The sequence below is a fragment of the Pan troglodytes genome, chromosome 12 (genome assembly GCF_028858775.2).
Source record: "Pan troglodytes isolate AG18354 chromosome 12, NHGRI_mPanTro3-v2.0_pri, whole genome shotgun sequence".
Taxonomy (NCBI): Eukaryota; Metazoa; Chordata; class Mammalia; order Primates; family Hominidae; genus Pan; species Pan troglodytes.
Genome location: NC_072410.2, coordinates 112,961,104 through 112,981,352, shown reverse-complemented (window position 1 = coordinate 112,981,352; position 20,249 = coordinate 112,961,104). Strand labels below are relative to the sequence as shown.

Sequence of the window (20,249 nt, the reverse complement as noted above, 5' to 3'; positions counted from 1 at the left end):
CCCAGTACCCAGTATACCTGGGGCTTCCCTCACCTCTCTCTCCCAGGAGGAGAGAATGGGAACCTGGTGTTACACTAGCCTAAACTAAACCGAGTAACAGCAGAGGTAAATCTGCTGCAAGAGTAATCACATAACCCTTCCAAAATCAAATAGAAATTATTTTGAGATTATCTACTGTTCTCGATACCATCTTTTGAACTTCATTACCACAGATATGTGAAATTGGAACTGGCTATGCAACAATCAGCAGAGCGTTTAGAGAACAGACACATATTAAGGAGGACTCCAATAGGTTTTTACCAGCTCTGATCCTGGGGCCAAAACGAATTATTATCTCCTGTTCAGTTGGCAAATCCTTGTTGGTCAGCAGTTCATAATTTTGTATTTGTTCATAAGGTTTGTGTTTGTCTGTACAAGTTGACAACGCGTTTCTAAAAAGGCCTCATCCTCAGGGCCAAGACTGTATTTCACATAAAGCAATATGTTCACCACAAACTCCCAGAAGACTAGATTTTGAACACAAAAAAATTTTTTCTGGTTAGGCATGGTGGCTTACACCTGTAATCCCAGCACTTTGGGAAGCTGAGGCGGGAGTATCCCTTAAGCCCCAGAGTTTGAGACCAGCCTGGGCAACATGGTGAAACTCTGGCTCTACAAAAAAACACAAAAATTAGCCGGGCGTGGCGGCACCTGCCTGTGGTCCCAGCTACTCAGGAGGCTGAGGTGGGAGGATCACCTGAGCCCAGAAAGTGGAAGCCGCAGTGAGCTGTGATTGTGCCACTGCACTACAGCCTGGGCGACAGAGTGAGACCCTGTCTCAAAAGAAAAAAAAAAAAAGTATTTTTTCTCCTACATGGTAGGTTTACTGTCATTAAGAAAAGTCTAGCAGATTAAAAATGCAAGGTGAACTATTTATGCATCATGATACATGTGGAATTCATTTTATTCTTTTTCCATAAATAATTACAGTGCTTTGTCATTACTTCTGATAGTTTTATTCCTTGTTAATTCTCCTTTGTTATGGAGAGTCTTGATAACAGTTTGGATTAACAGGTGCACTTAGCATTAGCTTTTTCTCAGTTGAATCTGCCTCAAAACAACAATAAGAATAAGTAAGGGTGAGGCACTGCACTCTTTTTTTTTTTTTTTTTTTAAATAGCTGAGCAGGAAGTTTGCCTCTGACAGGGTATTGTAATCAGGTTTATCACAGGAGCCTGCTGTTGTGTAACAGAAACTCTAGCCTGTCCTTACCTGTCTTAAAGTATTGCTTCACGAAGGAAAGTAAACTCGGCTGTAATATTTGTGAAATTCAATAAAATGCTTTCCCAAGCACTCCGTGTTTAATGCATGCTGGAACAATTTATTGTAACTTTGTGGTCTTTTAAAAAACATGTTAAACTTGTGATTTCTTACTATTGTAATGAAATGGACCTGTATCACTCTAGAAGCCCTGTATGTCACATTTATTATACCTTTTAGACACATCCTCAGCCAAGTGTAGTAAATGTCCACACTCCCTCCCTGCTTCCCTCCCTTCCTTCCCTCTTTTTTCAAGAAGAGGAGGTTTGTGTTGCCTTCAGATGACTGTTGATTTAATTGACAGGCAGCTTTTCTTCATTGTGTGCTTTTTGCTTTTGCTCACAAAAGTGCATTCACTATTCTATAGTATGTTGAAACTTTTAAATGGAAACGGCTTTTCATTAACAAAGGAAGCATTTTCTTCCCCCCTTCCATGCCTTAGCTTTCTCCGCTAAGTCTTGGCTTCTTCAGCAGCTGTACCTCCACCAGAAATGACAAAAGGTGCAATTGTGCTAGGAGATGGCGATGAAGATATGCCAGTGGAGTTTTGTGTGTGGGCTGCTGGGGACTGTTTTCCTTCTGTGTTTGGTTTGGTTTTATTTTTGTTATTCCAGAAAGTTGAGAGCACATCTAAAAACCAAAAAAAAAAAAAAAAAAAAAGCTTTAAAAACCCTTTTCAAACCTTTATCCCAGCTGAGCTGTTTCTTTCCATTAAGTTGTTCTGTTAGTATTTCAGTGGCCCCTCTGTCTTAATAACAACAAATCTGGCAAAACTCACTTAAAGCAGAGGGACATGGAATACAGAGAGTGTTGATGTGGTTTTTCTTTTTCTAAGCAGGCCGTGAGAGTCTGAGTCTTCCTGCCATTATCCTGACTTAAGAGCAGAGCAGAGCTCAGGAGAGGAGATAGGTGTGCAAATTAAATTTTAGTCTTTCCAGCCATCTCCTTTTTCTGAGTTGTGATTCCTGAGCCCAAGTAGATAGCCAGTTCATTTCATTTACTTAAATTAATTTGGAGATAACCCTCTTCTCCTTTTTCTGCCTCTGCCTCTTCTGCTGCTTCATTTGTGACTCAGCTTCCTGGAGTATGGTGCTGACTTGAAGCCCTATTTACTTCTAGCAAAAATCTTTCAGTTTACCTGGTAGAATAAACTGAAAATCTAGTACCTTTCAGGGGCACCATCTCTTCACAGCATACCAAATAATCAGATCATTGATTGAACCGAAGTATTGGGTCTAGATATACTTGTCTGTATTAGATACAATTTATTCTGTCAGTGACTTAAAATAGGGCTACTTCTATCTTTTCAGCCTTGATTTTCTTTATATATTTTAAACCTACAGATCAGTTTAAAAATAGATAATATGTAACATAGATACTATTCTACCACAGTCCTTGGCAGTGTTTCTCAGTCCTCTCAAGAATTAGTCATTTCATCATCCCTCACTAGACGCAGCAAGAAGGGATAAAGAGGAAACTGGAAATTTGTTCTGAAGTACATCTCCAATATTTTGAATGTTGATCAACAGCATTCTGATCTTCTCCCTGAATGAGTAAAAAGAAAAGATGTAATACTGGGTCAGCCAAACCCACTGCGTGGCACTTAGCCAGGATGATTCATTTTGCTTGGAGCAATCTTACACCCTTTGTGAAACTGGGTTTCTTTTGGTTGAAGGAAGAAAAAGACTCATCCAGAGCTGTCAGTCACTTCTTAAGCACCTTCAAATGAAGGCCTTATTGGATTGTTTTGATCTGCCCAGAACCTTCAAACCTGACTCTAGATTTGTTCACCTTCTTACTCTGTAGGCCACATGTAATGCTTGGGATTTTTTGTACAATCTTTGTTAGAATAATAACCTGACAGGTTTCAAATCTACTTGAGGGAAGTTGAGGTGAACATAATGATCAGGTTCCCTCATTTCTACTCTTCCCTCCCAGACAGCGTGAGGGAGAGAAGCCAGCTGGTGTTTTCTTGTGTTCCTGGCCCACTTCCCCCCACCCCCCACCCCACCCCCAGCTACCATCATCTCAGCCTCCCTGGAATGTGTATGTGTGCTTCTCTTTCCAAACTTGGAGAGTAAAACTATCTGAGCACTTCCTCCTGTCTACAAGAAAAATAGCCTCTGCATTTTATTTTTTGTTTCCTACAGCCGGCATATTCTGTTTTCTGGGGATCCATAGCAATTTCATTAATCTCTAGAGGCTCTCAGGCTTTAGTATGCATAAGAATATCCTGGAGAGCTTGTTTAAACTGCAGATTCTTAGACCCAGTGTCAGAAATTGATTCAGTTAAGTATAGTGTGGGCTCTAAGAAGATGTTTTTCGTAAGCATCTTGCAAGTGATTCTGATGGAGATTGTGCTTTGAGCAGTGCATTATATAAGCCTCATCTCTATGTCTGTCTTTTGTTATTCCACCTTGCTCCACAGAAGATTTGAGGTAGAATTAGCAGATAACCAAAGGGTCAGTATAAAACAAAATGCTGTTATACCTTATTAAATATGTGTTGTTTTAAACAGGATTCTGTTTAAAACTGTTTGGGAACTATATCTATTGAGAAACTGGTCTATGAGTTTAACATATATGAAAACAGTGAAAATCAAGGCTGAAAAGATAGAAGTATCCTTACTCTCTCTGTAAGTCATTGACAGAGTACATTGTATCTAACGGAGAAGATTCTGGCAGGCTTCTTATTCTGGGAAATGTAGACACATATCTTGGTGTTACATTTTTAATAATTATAGTTTAATAACTCCATATTTCCCCCAAAAGTATATTTCTATTTATAAGAAGTTTCGTGTAAGATAAAAGTAGATATTAGCAAGTGGTATAGATTTTGAATGTCTGTAGATTTCATATATGCTGAATTTTTTAAATTTCCAGCTTTATTACACTTCTAATTATGACCTCTTTAACATGTTGTGTTTTTTTTTTTTCCTTTAGACAGACATTACTTACATTCCTTTTTTCTTTTTTTTTTTTTCTCCTGCCACCTTGTCTGAGAACTTAGGTTCCATTTTATACTTTTTTTGGTGGCAAAATACACATAAAAGTTACCATTTTAGCCATTTGTAAGTGTGCAGCTCAGTGGTATTAAGTGTATTTATATTTTTGTGCATCCATCACCACCCTCCATCTCTAGAATTTTTTCATCTTCCCACGTTGAAACTCAGACCCATTAAACACCAACTTCCCATTCCCCACTTGTTCCAGCCTCTGGTAACCACCATTCTACTTTCTGTCTCTAGGAATTTGACTTCCTTAGGTATCTCATACGTGTGGAATCATACAACATTTGACTTTTTGTGTCTGGCGTCTGGCTTATTTCACTTAGCATAATATCTTTAAGGATCACCTATATCGTAGTTCGTGTCAGAATTTCATTCCTTTTCAGGCTGGATAATATTCTATGATATATATAAAACATTCAAAATCTGTATATACTACTTGCTAATATCCAGCTTTGTCTTATATAAAATATATATACATTTACGTACATACATACCACATTTTGTTCATTCATTCATTGGTGTACATTTGGGTCGTTTCTACCTTTTGGCTATTGTGAGCAGTGCCAGTAGGAACATTGGTATACAAATATTTGTTCGCATCCCTGCTTTCAGTTCCAGAAGTGCAATTGGTGGATCATATAGTAAGTCTATATTTAATTTTTTAGACAACCACAATATATTTTTGAATGTTTTTTTCTTATTACAAAAGTAATGTATTCAGAATTAGAAGGAATGTAGAAAATAATGAGAAGTATAAAGAAGGAGATGAAAATCACAGTCTGATTTCTCATGAATGCCATTAACATTTGCTATTTTTGATTGTCTTGTTTAATGTGCATAAACATATTTGCAAAATTAGGATTGAAGCACGTATACAAATTTGTCTCCTGCATTTTAAAAATTGAGTATTGTACTATGAATATTTTCCTAAATCATAAAACAGCCTATCAAAGCACGTTTTCTTAGCTGCTTAATATGATGCATGATATGTATATCTAACATAAATATCCAGTAATAAGGAAATGATGGATTCATAAAGAAGAATGTTTTCCAGTCACTCAAAATAATGTTCTCACAGGCTATCTCGTGGCATTAGAAAATTCTCACAAAACATAATGTTAGGTCAGAATTCAGGAGATGAAACTATATTCCTAATCCAGTTTGTACAAAAGCTCTCAGACAGGCAGGAGCTTAGCCTAAGAGCAGTGTAAACTATTAGAGGGATTTTAGTAGGGGAATGACATACCAGATTTTCATTTTGTAATCTTACCCTGGGCTGGGTGCAGTGGCTCATGCCTGCAATCCCAACACTTTGGGAGGCCAAGGCAGGCAAATTGCATGACCCTAGGAGTTCAAGACCAGCCTGGGCAATATGACAAAACTCCATCTCTACAAAAAATACAAAAAATTAGCTGGGTGTGGTGGTGCATGCCTATAGTCCCAGCCTACCCAGAAGGCTGAGGCAGGAGGATCACTTGAGCCCAGGAGGTCAAGGCTGTAGTGAGCTGTGATCATGCCACAGCACTCCAGCCTGGGCAATAGAGTGAGACCCTGTCTCAAAAAAAATAATAATAATAAAATAAAATCTTACCCTGGCTCCCAGTTGCAAAGAGCTAGAAGCAGATATAGGGCTGTCAGGAGGTTTTTGATAGTTCGGGTCTGGGGTAGAGTTGTTAAAGTGATGAGAAAGACTGTCACTGAAGACCAGGCTTGGAGGTGGAGTAAACAGTCTGTGGAATGGAATGAACGTGGTGTGTGAGAAAAGGGAGGTGTCAAGGATGTTCCTAAATGTTTGCTTTTTGCGACAGGGTAAGGAACACTGCTGGAGGGATTAAAATTTAGGGATGTGGAAGATCTTGGGATATATAAGTTTGACATACTAGAAAGATAATCCAAGTAGAGATGTCAAATAGGCTGTTGAATTTAAATCCCAATGTTATAAATATGGATGTGCCCAAATGAGCTGAGAGAAAAGTCCACCCAGATCCTAACAGAGGGTTTCTCTAAGTTGTCAGAGATTTTTATTATCTTTTAGTATAGAATTTTATATTTCCTAAATTTTCTATAATGTTGATGTGTTATTTTTATAATCAAATTTAAATGTTGCTAACATATATTCATCATAGCATTCTTTATACTGGTTTAAAAATGGGAAACAACCTAAATGCATAACAATGAGGCAAGACTGGTTAAAAGAAAATGGGATAGGATTGAAAACCTTTAGCCACCTTTAAAAAAATATTTTGAGTGTTACTCAAAAAGGAAAAGTTGGTTCAGTTTAAAAATAAAAGAAATTTTAAAAAATGAAATCTGTAATACTGAATTGAGACTAGCAGAATCTGGAATCTAATCTATAGGATAAATAGGTAGATATGCACACTTAATAATTATTTTCTCCTCAATTCATATTCGAAAGAATAGTGGCCTCTTTGTCACCAGATGTTGAGTTTCATGTATCAGCTTTTAGTGTGGAAGTTTTGAAAAGATGCTAAATCCTTGTAGCCTACCAAATTGCTTCTCATTAGTGACCTTACACATACTTGTCATGAATTTATCATCCATTAAATCATTTTTTAGATGATTTTTTTTTCTAAGGGGAACATTTACTGCTCTAGTGTTTTGTTTGCAGATAAAAGTACTTAATTGCATCTCTTACCTGCATTATTTAAAAGGATTAAGATTGCCATAAATCTTATTAGTAATGTTAAATTGTCTCAGCTTGAAAAGATGCTTCAAATTCTATGCAGAATGAACCAGAGGTCTAAATTAATTAATTTTACAAATAAAAAGGAAGACACCTTCTTTTCAGAGGTCGCTGAGAACTTATGTTTTTATTTTCTCTCTTTAAAATTCACAGATTAAAATACAATTAATAGTATTTTAGTGTACAAGTAGAATAACTGTATCCCAACATTAAAAAAAAAACTTAAAATGCCACATTGCTACTTTGGATTAAGAGAAAATTACTTTGTATTCTTCAGCTACAGATCAATCATATGTTGATAATATAACATAAACTGAAGGCATTTTTCCTAAGGAAATGTAAGAGTTTAGCTATTGAAATAGTTGTACCAAAATAAATATAATACAGGGAAGATTTTAGCTTCAGGCAAAGTAAAATCAAGCATAGTTATAAATTCTAAAAATTAACAGTGTAATTGTCTCCATATAAGCATATACCCCTGTACCATTAAGGTCTTTCCACCTTTGTATTTGAGCGATGATTTCTCCCACAAAGGTGATGTATGAAGCATTTTTTTTTTTTTACTTTTTATTGAGGTAAAATAGACACATAGGAAAGTCTACACATCATAAATGTATATACAGTGTGATGAATTTTCACAACCTGAACACAGTCACAGCACCCAGCTTCATGGAGAAGCGTTACCAGCGCCCCAGGAGCTCTGCTGGGTGCTCCCTTCCAGTCATGTCCTACCCACCCTTAGAGTAATCAAATCCTGACTTCTAACAGTACAGAAGATGGGGACAGAGTTACTGAGTTTTATACTTTATATAACTGGAATCATTCTCTTTTGCGTCTGGCTTTTTTCTTTGAACATTATGTTTTGAAGATTGATTCATTGTTGCATGTAGCACGTTCACTTACTGAATACTGTTCCATTGTGAGATTATATCACAATTCACTTATCTATTCTAGATACGTAATTTATGGACATTTGAGTAATTTCCAGCTTAGAGTTTTCGCAAATAGTGTTGTTATGAACATCCTAGTACATGTCTTTTATGGGCATGCATACGCATTTCTGCTGGGTATACATAGCTAGGAGTAGAATTCCCTTGACCTAGGAGGTACATATGCTCAACTTTAATAGATACTGCAAAATGGATTTTCAAAATTTTTATATTAGGCTCAATTTTGATAGTGTTCTACCATATCAGAAATGTTAGTTTTCTGAAATGCCACATGCACATGTGTGTTGTACTATAGGTATTTATCCAAGCCTTATATCTCCTTTCTCGATTGTCAACTGCTTAAGGAGATTGTCTTATTCATCTTTTTATTTCTGAGATGATCTTATTCATGTTTTTATTTCTCAAAGTACTTTGCACAATTCCTCGCATAGAATAGGCTCTAAACTAAATTTTATGTTATGTTATGTTATGTTATGTTATGTTATGTTATGTTATGTTATGTTATGTTGAGATGGAGTCTGGCTCTGTCGCCCAGGCTAGAGTGCAGTGGCGCAATCTCGGCTCACTGTAAGCTCCACCTCCTGGGTTCACGCCATTCTCCTGCCTCAGCCTCCCAAGTAGCTGGGACTACAGGCGCCCGCCACCACGCCCGGTTAATTTTTTATATTTTTAGTAGAGATGGGGTTTCACCGTGTTAGCCAGGATGGTCTCAGTCTCCTGACCTCATGATCCGCCCGACTCGGCCTCCCAAAGTGCTGGGATTACAGGTGTGGGCCACCGTACCCCGGCCACTCTAAACTAAATTTTTTATGTGAATAGATGAGTAAGTGAAAAATTACATGCAGTATTAATATTAGGAATGTTTATAAATTGCAAAAATACAAATGGTATATGCAAAAAACTTCGAGTTCTTAAAGTAAGTGCTAGACAGAATATATTAATATTTGTTCATAGCTTTTCTGAACTTTGTAAGAGAATCTTATATATTTTTATATGTGCGAGTTTAGTATAAAGTTGAATTGTGGATTTTTAACTACTAGACTTAAAGCCTGGTGTTACTCCCATGTGGAAGCACATGAATATTATGTAACAGTGAGCCGCATTTGTTAGCTATGAATTTGAAGAGTAATGAGAGAGTGCAGGTGGGAAAGGTGAGAGGGAGGTTGTGTATCAGAGCAGTCATGACAACATTATAACTCTGATTGGGTTGTAGCTTTCATCCTTTCTCCAGATTCTTCTAAGGCAAGAAGTAGTGATTTTACGATATCATGGGAAAACCCAATAAGAGTTTTAAGAGCCAAATAGAATTTTAGTGGCTTTTAACATTTAGTATTTATGACTTAAAATTGCTGAGTTAAAATATTAAGGATTTATGGGGGTTTTCTCCCTTCATGCTTTTCTCCAAATTCCAAATTTTATTCAGTAAGTGCATATTAGTTTTATCTGTTCCTTTTTCTTTTCTTAAGCATTCCAAATACTCTGGCTTGGAACATATTACTTGCTAAATCAGAAATTTTTTTTTTCTTTCCAACTTTGATTTTAGGTTCAAGGGGCACATGTGCAGGTTTGTTACATGGGTAAATTGCGTGTCTTGGGGGTTTGGTGTACAGATTATTTTGTCACCCAGGTAACAAGCACAGTAAAGGTAGTTTTTTGATCCTCACCCTCCACCCTCAAGTAGGCCCTTGTGTCTGTTGTTCCCTTCTTTGTGTGCATGTGTACTCAATATTTAGCTCCCATTTATAAGTGAGAGCAGTGTTTGGATTTTTGTTACTGCATTAATTTGCTTAAGATAATGGCCTCCAGCTCCATCCATGTCCCTGCAAAGGACATGATCTTGTTCTTAGGGCTGTGTAATATTCCATGGTGTATATAGACGACAATTTCTTCATCTAGTCCACTGTTGGTAGGCATTTAGGTTGATTCCATGTCTTTGCTGTTGTAAATAGTGCTGTGATAAATACACACATGCATGTGTCAATGACATATTCCTTTGGGTATATATCCAGTAATAGGTTTGCTGGCTTGAATGGCAGCTCTGAGAAATCTCCAAACTGCTTTCTACAGTGACTGAACTAATTTACATTCCTTCCAGCAGTGCATAAGTGTTCCTTTTTCTGCACAACTTCACCAGCATCTGTTATTTTTTTACTTTTTAATAATAGCCATTCTAAATCAGAACATATTTTTAAAAATAGTTTTTGTTGCAAAAATTGCAACTATGATGGTCTCTCTTTTATTTCAGTCTTGGCCTGACTATGAGGATATCTATAAAAAAACAATAGAAGTTGGCACATTTTTAGATTTGCCTCGTTTTCCAGACATAACTAAAGACTGCTATCTTCATCCCAACATACTGTGTATGAAATACTTGATGGAAGTCAACCTCCCTGGTAAGTGCGTGGCATATATTGTGGGGACACTTTAACTAGTAGAGTAATAATAAGCAGAGTATAGAATCTTTTCAAATCACAGACTATTAGAACCACCTGAAAAGGTCCATGGTTGCATGAAACTTAATGTCAAAATCCTTTCTTAAAATAATTCAGACCTTTTAAAATCATTAAAGGGACAATATTCAGAAATAGAGTTTGCAGAAATAAGAGTTCTGTTTTGGTGTGAGGGGTTTATGCTTGAGAGAATATGTTTGATTTTTACGGTAAGTTTGCTAAGTGCAAGTAAAGTACCAAATGTTTCAGTATATGTTTTTAATGACCTGTCCTCCATCCCAAAACGGCACTTTTTAATTTGCATGAGGCATTATTATTACATAATGAATTCTAATTTTTAAAAAAATCCTAGAAGCTAATCTATGGTAACATTTTTGTTGCTTGATAATATATCCAGTCCATAAAACAAATGGAGATCAAAATCTGGTCAGATCATATTGAACTCTTTAAGGCAGTGAAACATAGAATGTAAAAAGAGCCTCACTATACCTGGTTCATAGTATACCAACACACAGGTAACCTCAGTGCAATCTGCTGGTGGAATCCAGTCCTGAATTTCTTGTTAGACTAGACATGTGAGAAATTTTGGACTTATATTCTTAAGAGAAAATACAAACGTAGTGTGACTATACCATTGCTGAAGCAATGTAAAAAATGTGATTGAATGTATTGTTAATAGGAGAGTAAAATACATGTGTTATGTGAAAAAAGCAATATATGAAATTGTATGTACAGTAACTATAAATGTGACTGTAAATATGTAGTAACATGTATATAAATGTAAGTATTGTCATAATTTAAAAATATTTTTTAAAACAGGAACAAAAATAATTTAAATTTTTCAAATGTAACATTTCTAAAGCTAAGGAATATGGCTCTTATTGAGATTCCAGAAATCAGTAATTATTTAAGATTCCAGAATTTGGAAGATCTTATTTCTGCATTTGGACATGTTGTATAGATCAGAATTACTATTTTGGATTTTTTTTTCTTTCTGCTTCTTTGATGGGTCTCTCAAGTGCGGAAAGTTCCTGTCTGCTGTCTTATGTTCTAAATCCTGAGTTTATAGAGAGAATACTGGGTTATGGAAGGAATACCAGGGATTATCAAAATATAACTGATGCAGCCTGGTTAATAGCAAGCAAGCATCTATGTCACGTGTTTATTATTGGACAGAGAGGGGATGATAGGTTTTCTGGCTGTTATCTATAGTTTAACTGTATTTCTTGCCTAACATTTCCTGTGCGTAAGGAGTAGAAATAAATCTGTTATAATATACAGAGAGACATTATTGTCATTTGATATTTATTAAGTGACTTTTTGGAGGCAGTATTATAAAAAATGGAGGTAGAAAAATTTCACTTCTCACAGTCTGTTCAATAGAAATAATTTGAAATATAGAAAAAAATTACCCATAAATGTCATTAGTCTCTTTATTTATAATATTGAAAAATCAGAAACAAATATCCAAAAGAAAGGGAAGGGTTATGTAAACAGTGTTGTGTACATTCAGTGGAACTTTAGGTATGTAGCTTTTAAAATAATGTTTATGAAGAGTTCATAAAAGCATGGAAAATGTTTATGTTATAATAAAAAGTCAAACAAGCCAAATTACAAAATTATGTATAACGTAACCACAGCTACAGAAAATGAAGACATTCATGAAAAGATTAGAAGTAAATATACCAAAATGTTAAAGTGGCTATTTCTACCTTAGGGTAACACATGTTATTTTTTTCTTCTCCTACCTTTATGTATCTTATAAATATCCTATATTGAGTTGTATTACTTATTAATGGGCACGGGGAGTGCTTTTTCTTTTTTTTTTGAAGATAAGATCTTGCTCTGTTGACCAGGCTGAAGTGCAGTGGCGTGATTGTAGCTTATTACAACCTTGAACTCCTGGGCTCCAGTGATCCTCCCACCTCAGCCTCCCGAGTAGCTGAGACTGCAGGCACGCACCACCATACCTGGCTAGTTTTTTTTATTGTTATTATTTTTAATAGAGATGAGGTCTTGCCATGTTCCCCAGGCTGGTCTTGAACCTCCAGGCTCAAGCCATCTTCCTGCCTTGACTTCCCAAAGTGCTGGGATTACAGGCATAAGCCACCAAGCCTGGCCTGTTTTTTTTTTTTTTTTTTTTTAACAAAAAATAGATCTACAAATTAAGTTACGATAGTCCCTATACCTTAGGATGTAGATTCTAAAATGTTTACAGTTGGTTTGCAAACCACCCATACATAAGATTTTAAGAGTATTTCCAGAATGTGCCATTTGTAATTACAAATATTGCTCTCGGTAATGCCATCAGTTGTGCGGTGCCGTTGATCAAAAAGAAGAGATCTATGTATGTGGTACTTTTACAAAGAGAGGATTTAGGGTTCCCAGAAAGCTAAAAGTGGTTTTAAACATGCTGAGACAATAGCCACCCCTCCTCAACGCCTTTAAAGGTGACCAGGTAGCCTCTGGGGCTCGGGGAAAGGTTTCGGCAAGTATGTCACACACACCCTGCCTGAGTAAGCGCTGCCCCTTTGATGGCCATGAGTGAGCTCAGATGCACTCTCCACCCTCTACTATGGTTCCTCCCATTGTCACCCACGAGCCTGCTGGATAGAGTTTCTGACGGCTTTCATGATCATTTATGTAATTTCTGTTTCATGTATGTAATTTCTGAAGTTTCCAAAGTGCCCATATATAAATTCTCTTCTTTGTGAAGGTGGGAAGGGAGGGCAAGCAGGCTTCCCCTTGACAGATGAGACTTAGGGCAATTCAGGGACACCCAGCTGGTAGATGGCAGAGTAGATTCCTACAACCCAGTCTTCCCCTTCCAGGGCCTGTGCTCTTCCCACCCTCTGCTCCCTTCCAAGACCCTATACTGTCCTTGCTACCATTCTCATCATTTCTTCCAGTTGCTTTTTTTATTAGTCTGTACTTTTGGCATAAGGGGAGCAGTTAGCAGTTCAAGATCTTAATTCTTTTTTTTTTTTTTTTTGAGACAAAGTCTCACTCTGTCACCCAGCCTGGAGTGTAATGGCGTGATCTCCGCTCACTGCAAGCTCCACCTCCCACGTGCACACCATTCTCCTGCCTCAGCCTCCAGTGTAGCTGGGACTACAGGCGCCCGCCACCACGCCTGGCTAATTTTTTGTATCTTTAGTAGAGATGGGGTTTCACTGTGTTAGCCAGGATGGTCTGGATCTCCTGACCTCAGGTGATCTGCCCACCTTGGCCTCCCAAACTGCTGGGATTACAGGCGTGAGCCACCACACCTGGCCAAGATATTAATTTTAAAAGAAGAGAAATATTTCAAGAAATGTCATATTTTTAGAATAATAATACTAATATGGTTTTGATTTTTAAATTATCTGAGAAGAGACTGTAGCTTCTACAACCCAATATAGATAATGGTTAAAATTTTAGTGAAGGTATTTTAAAATTAATTTTTTCCATGTTTGAAGTGTTCATGTTTGAGTGCAAGAGTCCTATCATTCATTTCTCTAATTTCCTCCATTATATTAATGCACAGTATCTTGTACCTAGTAGACACTCAGTAAATGCTTGTTGAATTGAGCTTAATTTTCTATCTCCTAATCTTTTTGCATCTGAATGAAGCCCAGGAGTAAATTCAGGTGACACCTGTAAATTGAAATTATCTTAATAGTATAATAGTCCAAATTCTCTGCCTCACAAAGACCTGCACTGTCTGGCTCTGCCAGCCTCTTCACATTCAACACTAAAGCCTTGTTGGACTGTTTGCATTTCCTGAAAGCACCATCCCATGTTTGTCATAGCCTGTACCATACTGCATTCTCATTAGGAAAAGGACTTGAGGAAAAGGACTGTGTCTGTGTCTTAAGTACCCAGAACACACTAGTTGCTCAATAAATGTTTGTTGGAAGAATAAAAGCCAAGTGAAAACCTGAGCCAAGCTACCAGAATCTGGTAGACAAAAAAATACTTTGATGCGATATTTTGAATTATCATTGTTATATGTGTTCTGTTTCTATGTTAACAAAGCATTTTTTAATCAGCAAAATTTTTTTACTTAAATGTTTCAAGAAAGAAATTAATTTTGTGTTTTATTTATTCTTTATCATAAACATGTAATTAGTATGAATTATGTGTGGGTTGTAGCAGTTAGGAAGACAAGATTGAGTCACCCTCAAGTTTAAGAGGGAAACAGAAAGATAAACCCTTAACTGTGCAGTAGAAGGGTACATGCCAGGACATCTGCTTTAGCACTCAGAAGAGGGCCAGTCACAGGAGGCTGTGGTATCATGTCTGTTCTTAGAGGAAGTCACTGGTATAACCAAGTTCTCTAAGATGAGTGAGCTTCAGCCAGGCAGAACCTGAGATGAGGAATGGGGGAAAGAAACTGGCTTTCTAGGCAAAGGGGCAAAAGTAGCTGTGCAAAGCAGAGAGGCAAGTGAGAATATGGCTTGTTTGGGGGAACTGTGGAGATTAGGCTGGGAGCTAAAAGCTTTAGTGAGTTTATGAGAGCAGGGGAATACGATGATTGGGCCACAGGAGAGTAAGACTAGAGAAGGGGAGAGCAGTTATAAGGGTGGCCTAAGGAGCAACAGTGAAGGGAAGAAAGGGGATGGATTGGAAAGCAGTCAGCACTGATCCAAGTGCCTTAGGTGTATTCATTAATTTAGTCTTCACAATAGCTATGAAGCAAGTACTATTCTTATTCCTATTTTAGATAGATTGTTTAAAAACTGAGGCACAGAAAGGTTGTATAACATGTCCACGGTCACAGAGCTAGTAAGTGATGGAGCAGGGACTCTAGCCCAGGCAGTTTGGTTCCATAGTCTATTCTCAACCATGGTACTATATGCCACATTGAGAGAATGGAATTAACAGGACATGGTGACTGAATGCATGTAGAAGATTCAGTTCAGTTCCATGCAAGCTCATTATCTGTTATAAAAAATGGCTATCATACTTGAAATTGATTAGAGTAGGGTGTGGTCACAGCTTACATACTTAGATTGGGAAGTACAGAAATTTTTTGTTTAGTTTTCAGAGTCTATTCACTTGAGCATAACCTCAATTTATTCTCATTATAACCCATTTTACATGTGAAGAAACTGAGGCTAAGTGACTCTGATCCAAGAGTCACAAAGCTAGTGATTGGAAAGCTTAAATATAGGTCCTAGGTTTTCTGATTCCAAGTCCCACATTATTCAGTCTTGAGTAATAGGTGTAGTCTATGCTGAACATATGATTTCTTTAGGAAAGCAATATATCTAGTTAAACAGTCATTGAGGGCTTCCAGTGTGCTAGCCAGGATGCCAGCCAGTGCACATACATTGCTAGAGAAGCTTTTGGTCTCATAAGGGAGTTAGTTTTAGGTGAGCAAACACTGCTGTAGAAACACAGACAAGAGACGTGGATGAAACAACTGGTATGTGGCTGCCAGATGCCAGGATGTGTCCTAGAAATAGTAGATGTTTTAGGAAGTCGGAATAGGGAATGATACGCCGTTTTAAGATTCTACCATTCGTTTTTCTATACGGATGCCATGTTTTGATGTTTTATTCACAAAATGTGGGTCTCTGAGTTCTTGCGTAGTGTCGTGTTTTAAGATAAAGGTTATTTTATGGATATATACATTGGGGATGGTCTAGTTGCCAAATAATTTACTTTACATTTTACTGTTTTGTTCTTCAGATGAAATGCATAGCTTAACTTGCCATGTGGTAAAAATGACTGGAATGGGAGAAGTGGATTTTCTGACATTTGATCCTATAGCTAAAATGGCAAAAACTGTTAAGTACGACGTACAAGCTGTAGCTATCATTGTGGTGGTATTGAAACTGCTCTTTCTATTGGATGACAGTTTCGAGTGGTAAGTGTACGTCAATTTTATGACAAGTAACATTTTATGGTGCTGATCTTAGTTTTTTAAGAAAGCTTTAAATGTCATGAAGACACTTTAAAAAAAGAGCTAAAGAAAAAATTTGTACTGTATTTACCTAATTATATGTTATCTCAAAAAATGGAGACTCTCAATTGTTACAGAACATTGACTAGTAGTCACAATTATTTCTTACACAGTACTTTGACTCAGCTGGTTGTCAGTTGTTTGATCATGTTTTATACCTTTTATTCTTTAGGTAGCAATGTTCCTCATTGCTCCACTGATTTCCTAGTTTTAAAGTATCTTCATAAATCTCTATCTATATCCCTTTAGGCTCCTGGCAATATGTGTTCTCAAAGATTATTTTAGAAAGTAAAGGAATCTTAATATGTCACCCCTCCCAGATGCCAACAAAGAGTGACAGTATTTATAGTGTCTCCTCCTCTGTTTCAGTGATTGCTTCTCCATTAAAACATGGTATCAATTTCAAATACTGTTCTACACTTTTCTCTCAGAAGAATTCAGAATTTATCTTTCCAAATACATGACTTCTAAATAAATTGATTTGTTTATTGTTATCTCTAGGTCTTTGTCTAATCTTGCTGAAAAGCATAATGAAAAGAACAAAAAAGGTATTTTAATTTTTTATCATTCAAATTCAAAGTGGTTATAGATGATAGATTAAAAGATGGAATAAATGTAGGCAAACAACTTTGAAAAATACACATATACACATAAACACATGTATACAAATTGCGTATTGTACCAGTATTGTTTTTTCATATAATTACCTACTTTTATCTCTAGGGTACTAAAAAATATCAGTGAGTCCGTATTATATGTAAGACCAGGCTGCTTTGTATTCCCAACTTCTACTCACCAGCCATGCTAGATCATAAATTTACAGGCAGCTTTGTGACCATCCTGTCGATTCTGATGCTTTCAGCCTTTGCTCTTGTTGGTCCCTCTATCTGAAATGCTCTTTCCTTCTTACCCCAACTCCTGTTCAGTCCCTGGCAAATGCCTCTTTATTCTTGAAGATGCAGCATAAACACCACTCTTCTTTCTGGTCTTCACACCTATCCACTTCACAATGCTTCACCTCTTCCCAAATCAGAACTAATAACTCCTGCCGCAGTCACTCTTGTTCAGACTTCTGCTAGATGTTTAGTGCCTTGGGGTCTAACTAATGGCCTAAGTACGTCTGTCCCTATTAGATTGCCAATATTTGTAAAGTGCTTAGAAGAGTATCTGGCATCTAATAAGTACTTTATAAGTGATAGACAGATAGACAAGTGAAGTGTGAGCTTCTGGAGGGAGGGATCATATCTTTTTTTTTTTTCTTTTAATGTATCTTTAGTGCCTAACATAGTGACTAGCCTAAGAGCAACTCAGTGAAGTGTGGTGAATATGTGGATTATTAAATTCAATTCCAGTTTCTTAATGTTCTCATTAGGATTTATGTTCATTGGTTTTAGAGGCTTGAATTTATTGGAAGCAGTAAGTTTGTGTGTTCTTTCCAGAATATGTGCAAAATAAAATACTACTTTCTGTACATTGCTCATGTTGGCTTCTATGTAGAGTGAAAGGTTGAACTAGCTGTCTTCTACCATCCCCTCTAATGCTAAAAGGTGATAATTTACTACGTAGACATGTAGAATAAACAGAGCGCTTTGACCTGTCTCCCTGTAAGCCTCAAAATAAATCCATGCTGTCAGCAGGGCAAAGATCACTGTCATTTCTCTCTGCTCTGTCTGCTAATCACCATCCCCTGCCCCCAGCATTATTGATGGGGAGATTGAGGTTTAGAAAAGTTGTGATTTACTCCAGGTCAAAGAACCGTGAGTTCTATTGATTACTCTAGTTTTCCTCTATTCTTACAATTCTTTCAGTACTTTCCTCTCCTCTGTGGCTGTATGGTCTACAAGGTCATATTGGATTAAACAATTATCATATTGACCAGTTGAAAAGATTTTTAGTTAGGCATGGAAAGAGACTGCCTTCGCCAGAGAATAATGGAGAATAATCCCTGTATGGAGTGAAAGAGTGAGGAGTGAGTTTTTATACTTTACTGCATTCAGTTCTGTTGTCTCTCTAATGTCTGCATCTTGATCACACACTCACACCAACTGTCCAATGCAGTCCACTTTCTTACTTGTCTCTAGATTCTTTAAATTAAGATTATGAAGAATGGGAATAGGAGCTGGTGAAACTGGAAGTCTGGGTTCAGCTACTATAGTACCATTTTACACATTTATCCATCATTTGTTCCTTTATACATGTATTCATCATATTGGAACACCACCATGTGCCAGGCACTGTGCTGGGTGTTGGGTTTGAGAGGAGGAGCAGGACTTCTTTGTAGTGGGAAACAAAATATGTGTTCTGTTCTCAAGGAGGTAATAGTCAAGTCTAGGAGAAGCAGACATGTAAAAAGATGATTTCAGTATAATTTAGTTGGGGCTGCAATATAGGTAGGATCTTAGAAGAGGGATTGACAGATTCCTCAGGAGAGTCCTGTTAGAGTAAAGAGACAATGACTCCATCCATAGATTCCAAGAGCTAGTATATAAATGTTTAGCTATGTCAATTAATGAAAACTCAAATGAACAATGTATATTATTATAGTGTGGTTTATTTGGTTAATAATCTTGGATTTTATTTCTTTCAGATAAGCCGTGGTTTGATTTCAGAAAGTGGTACCAAATTATGAAGAAAGCTTTTGATGAGAAAAAACAAAAATGGGAAGAAGCAAGGGCCAAGTATGTTCTCTTTCCTGGTTTAGATGCACCTGCTTTTCTTCTGTGTCTGTTACTTTACATTTGAAAGCTGAAGCTTCATCAGTATACACTCATCTACATTGTGACTTTTTTTTCTGGAAATATTAGCCCTACACTCTAATTAACTTTTCTCTTTTTTACATTACTATTAATCAAAGTTTAGATTTGATGTGGATTTCACCAGTGTTTTTATTAATGTCCTCTTTCTGTTCCATGATCCAATGCAGGATACCACAGTATACTTTTTATAATTTAACTTTTTATAATTTGCATGAGACTTGCCTATATTTCTAATACTCCTCCCTCTTCCCCTTTCTCAAATTTAGTCATTTCTCATCTATGCTTCCCAATATTAAAAAGATTACAAATGTTACCTTGCAACATATGTAATTGGAATGTTCCCCCAAAATAAAGATCCCTGTGAAAATTAAAACAAAGGAAAGCAGATAGCAAGTCCATTTGATTCAGCCAGTGTCACTGCCTTTCTTTGAACTGTCATTCTGATGTGGGCTCATTGTGGTAGGGTAGAGAGAGCATAAGCAGCACTAGATTTGAATCCTGTCTGCATTACAAGCTAGCTGTGTGCCCATGGGCCAGTTACTTAAGCTTTTGCTGAGTCTGAGTCTCTTTGAGGCTTTGAAGAAAGAGACTCTGAGTCTCTCTGAGTCTCTTTGAGTCTCTGTATTTAATGTAAATTTACAGTAATACTAATTCGACTCAGTAATTTTATATCCTTTGAGAAAAATCAAGGTTCCCCATATTAGTTGAAATGAGAATTTGTTCAGCTCCTATTTCTTCATCAGTAAAATAGACATAATAATGCCCATTATATACTGTAATTAAGACCCAATTTTCCAGTATGAGAGTAGAACTAGATTATTTTTCCTCTAAATTTCAGAGGGCTTTTAAATAGAAAAACAGACTCTTGGGGTGGAAAAGGCACTGTGGAGATGATCCTTTCCATAGCAGGGAAGTGTGACAGGTTCCCTCTCAGTAGGCAGGATTGATGCACAATGAAGAAGAGGGGTGGAGGTGAATTTATCCCAACAGCCCATGGATTCCCAGGAAACCAGGCCCCCCGCCTCCTCATCAGAGAAGGAGTGACTCTTCAGTCAGTGGCTCTCAGTGGGCACAAGAATAGCAGCAGGAACAAGATTTTGTTATGTGTCTTAGGTCATTTTGGAGAATCA

General features: G+C 37.0%; 1 protein-coding gene across 7 annotated transcripts in view; it reads left to right on the top strand.

The window, feature by feature from the left end:
* The window catches only part of TAF1B (TATA-box binding protein associated factor, RNA polymerase I subunit B), a 93,139-nt gene that overhangs the window by 52,094 nt on the left and 20,796 nt on the right, over window positions 1-20,249 (top strand). For all 7 annotated transcript variants that reach the window (XM_009441987.4, XM_063790118.1, XM_063790119.1 and 4 more), the window contains 4 exons: window positions 10,209-10,356; window positions 16,090-16,267; window positions 16,865-16,911; window positions 18,951-19,041. In XM_009441987.4, the coding sequence (XP_009440262.1) occupies window positions 10,209-10,356; window positions 16,090-16,267; window positions 16,865-16,911; window positions 18,951-19,041 (464 nt within the window). The remainder of the gene's footprint in view (window positions 1-10,208; window positions 10,357-16,089; window positions 16,268-16,864; window positions 16,912-18,950; window positions 19,042-20,249) is intronic.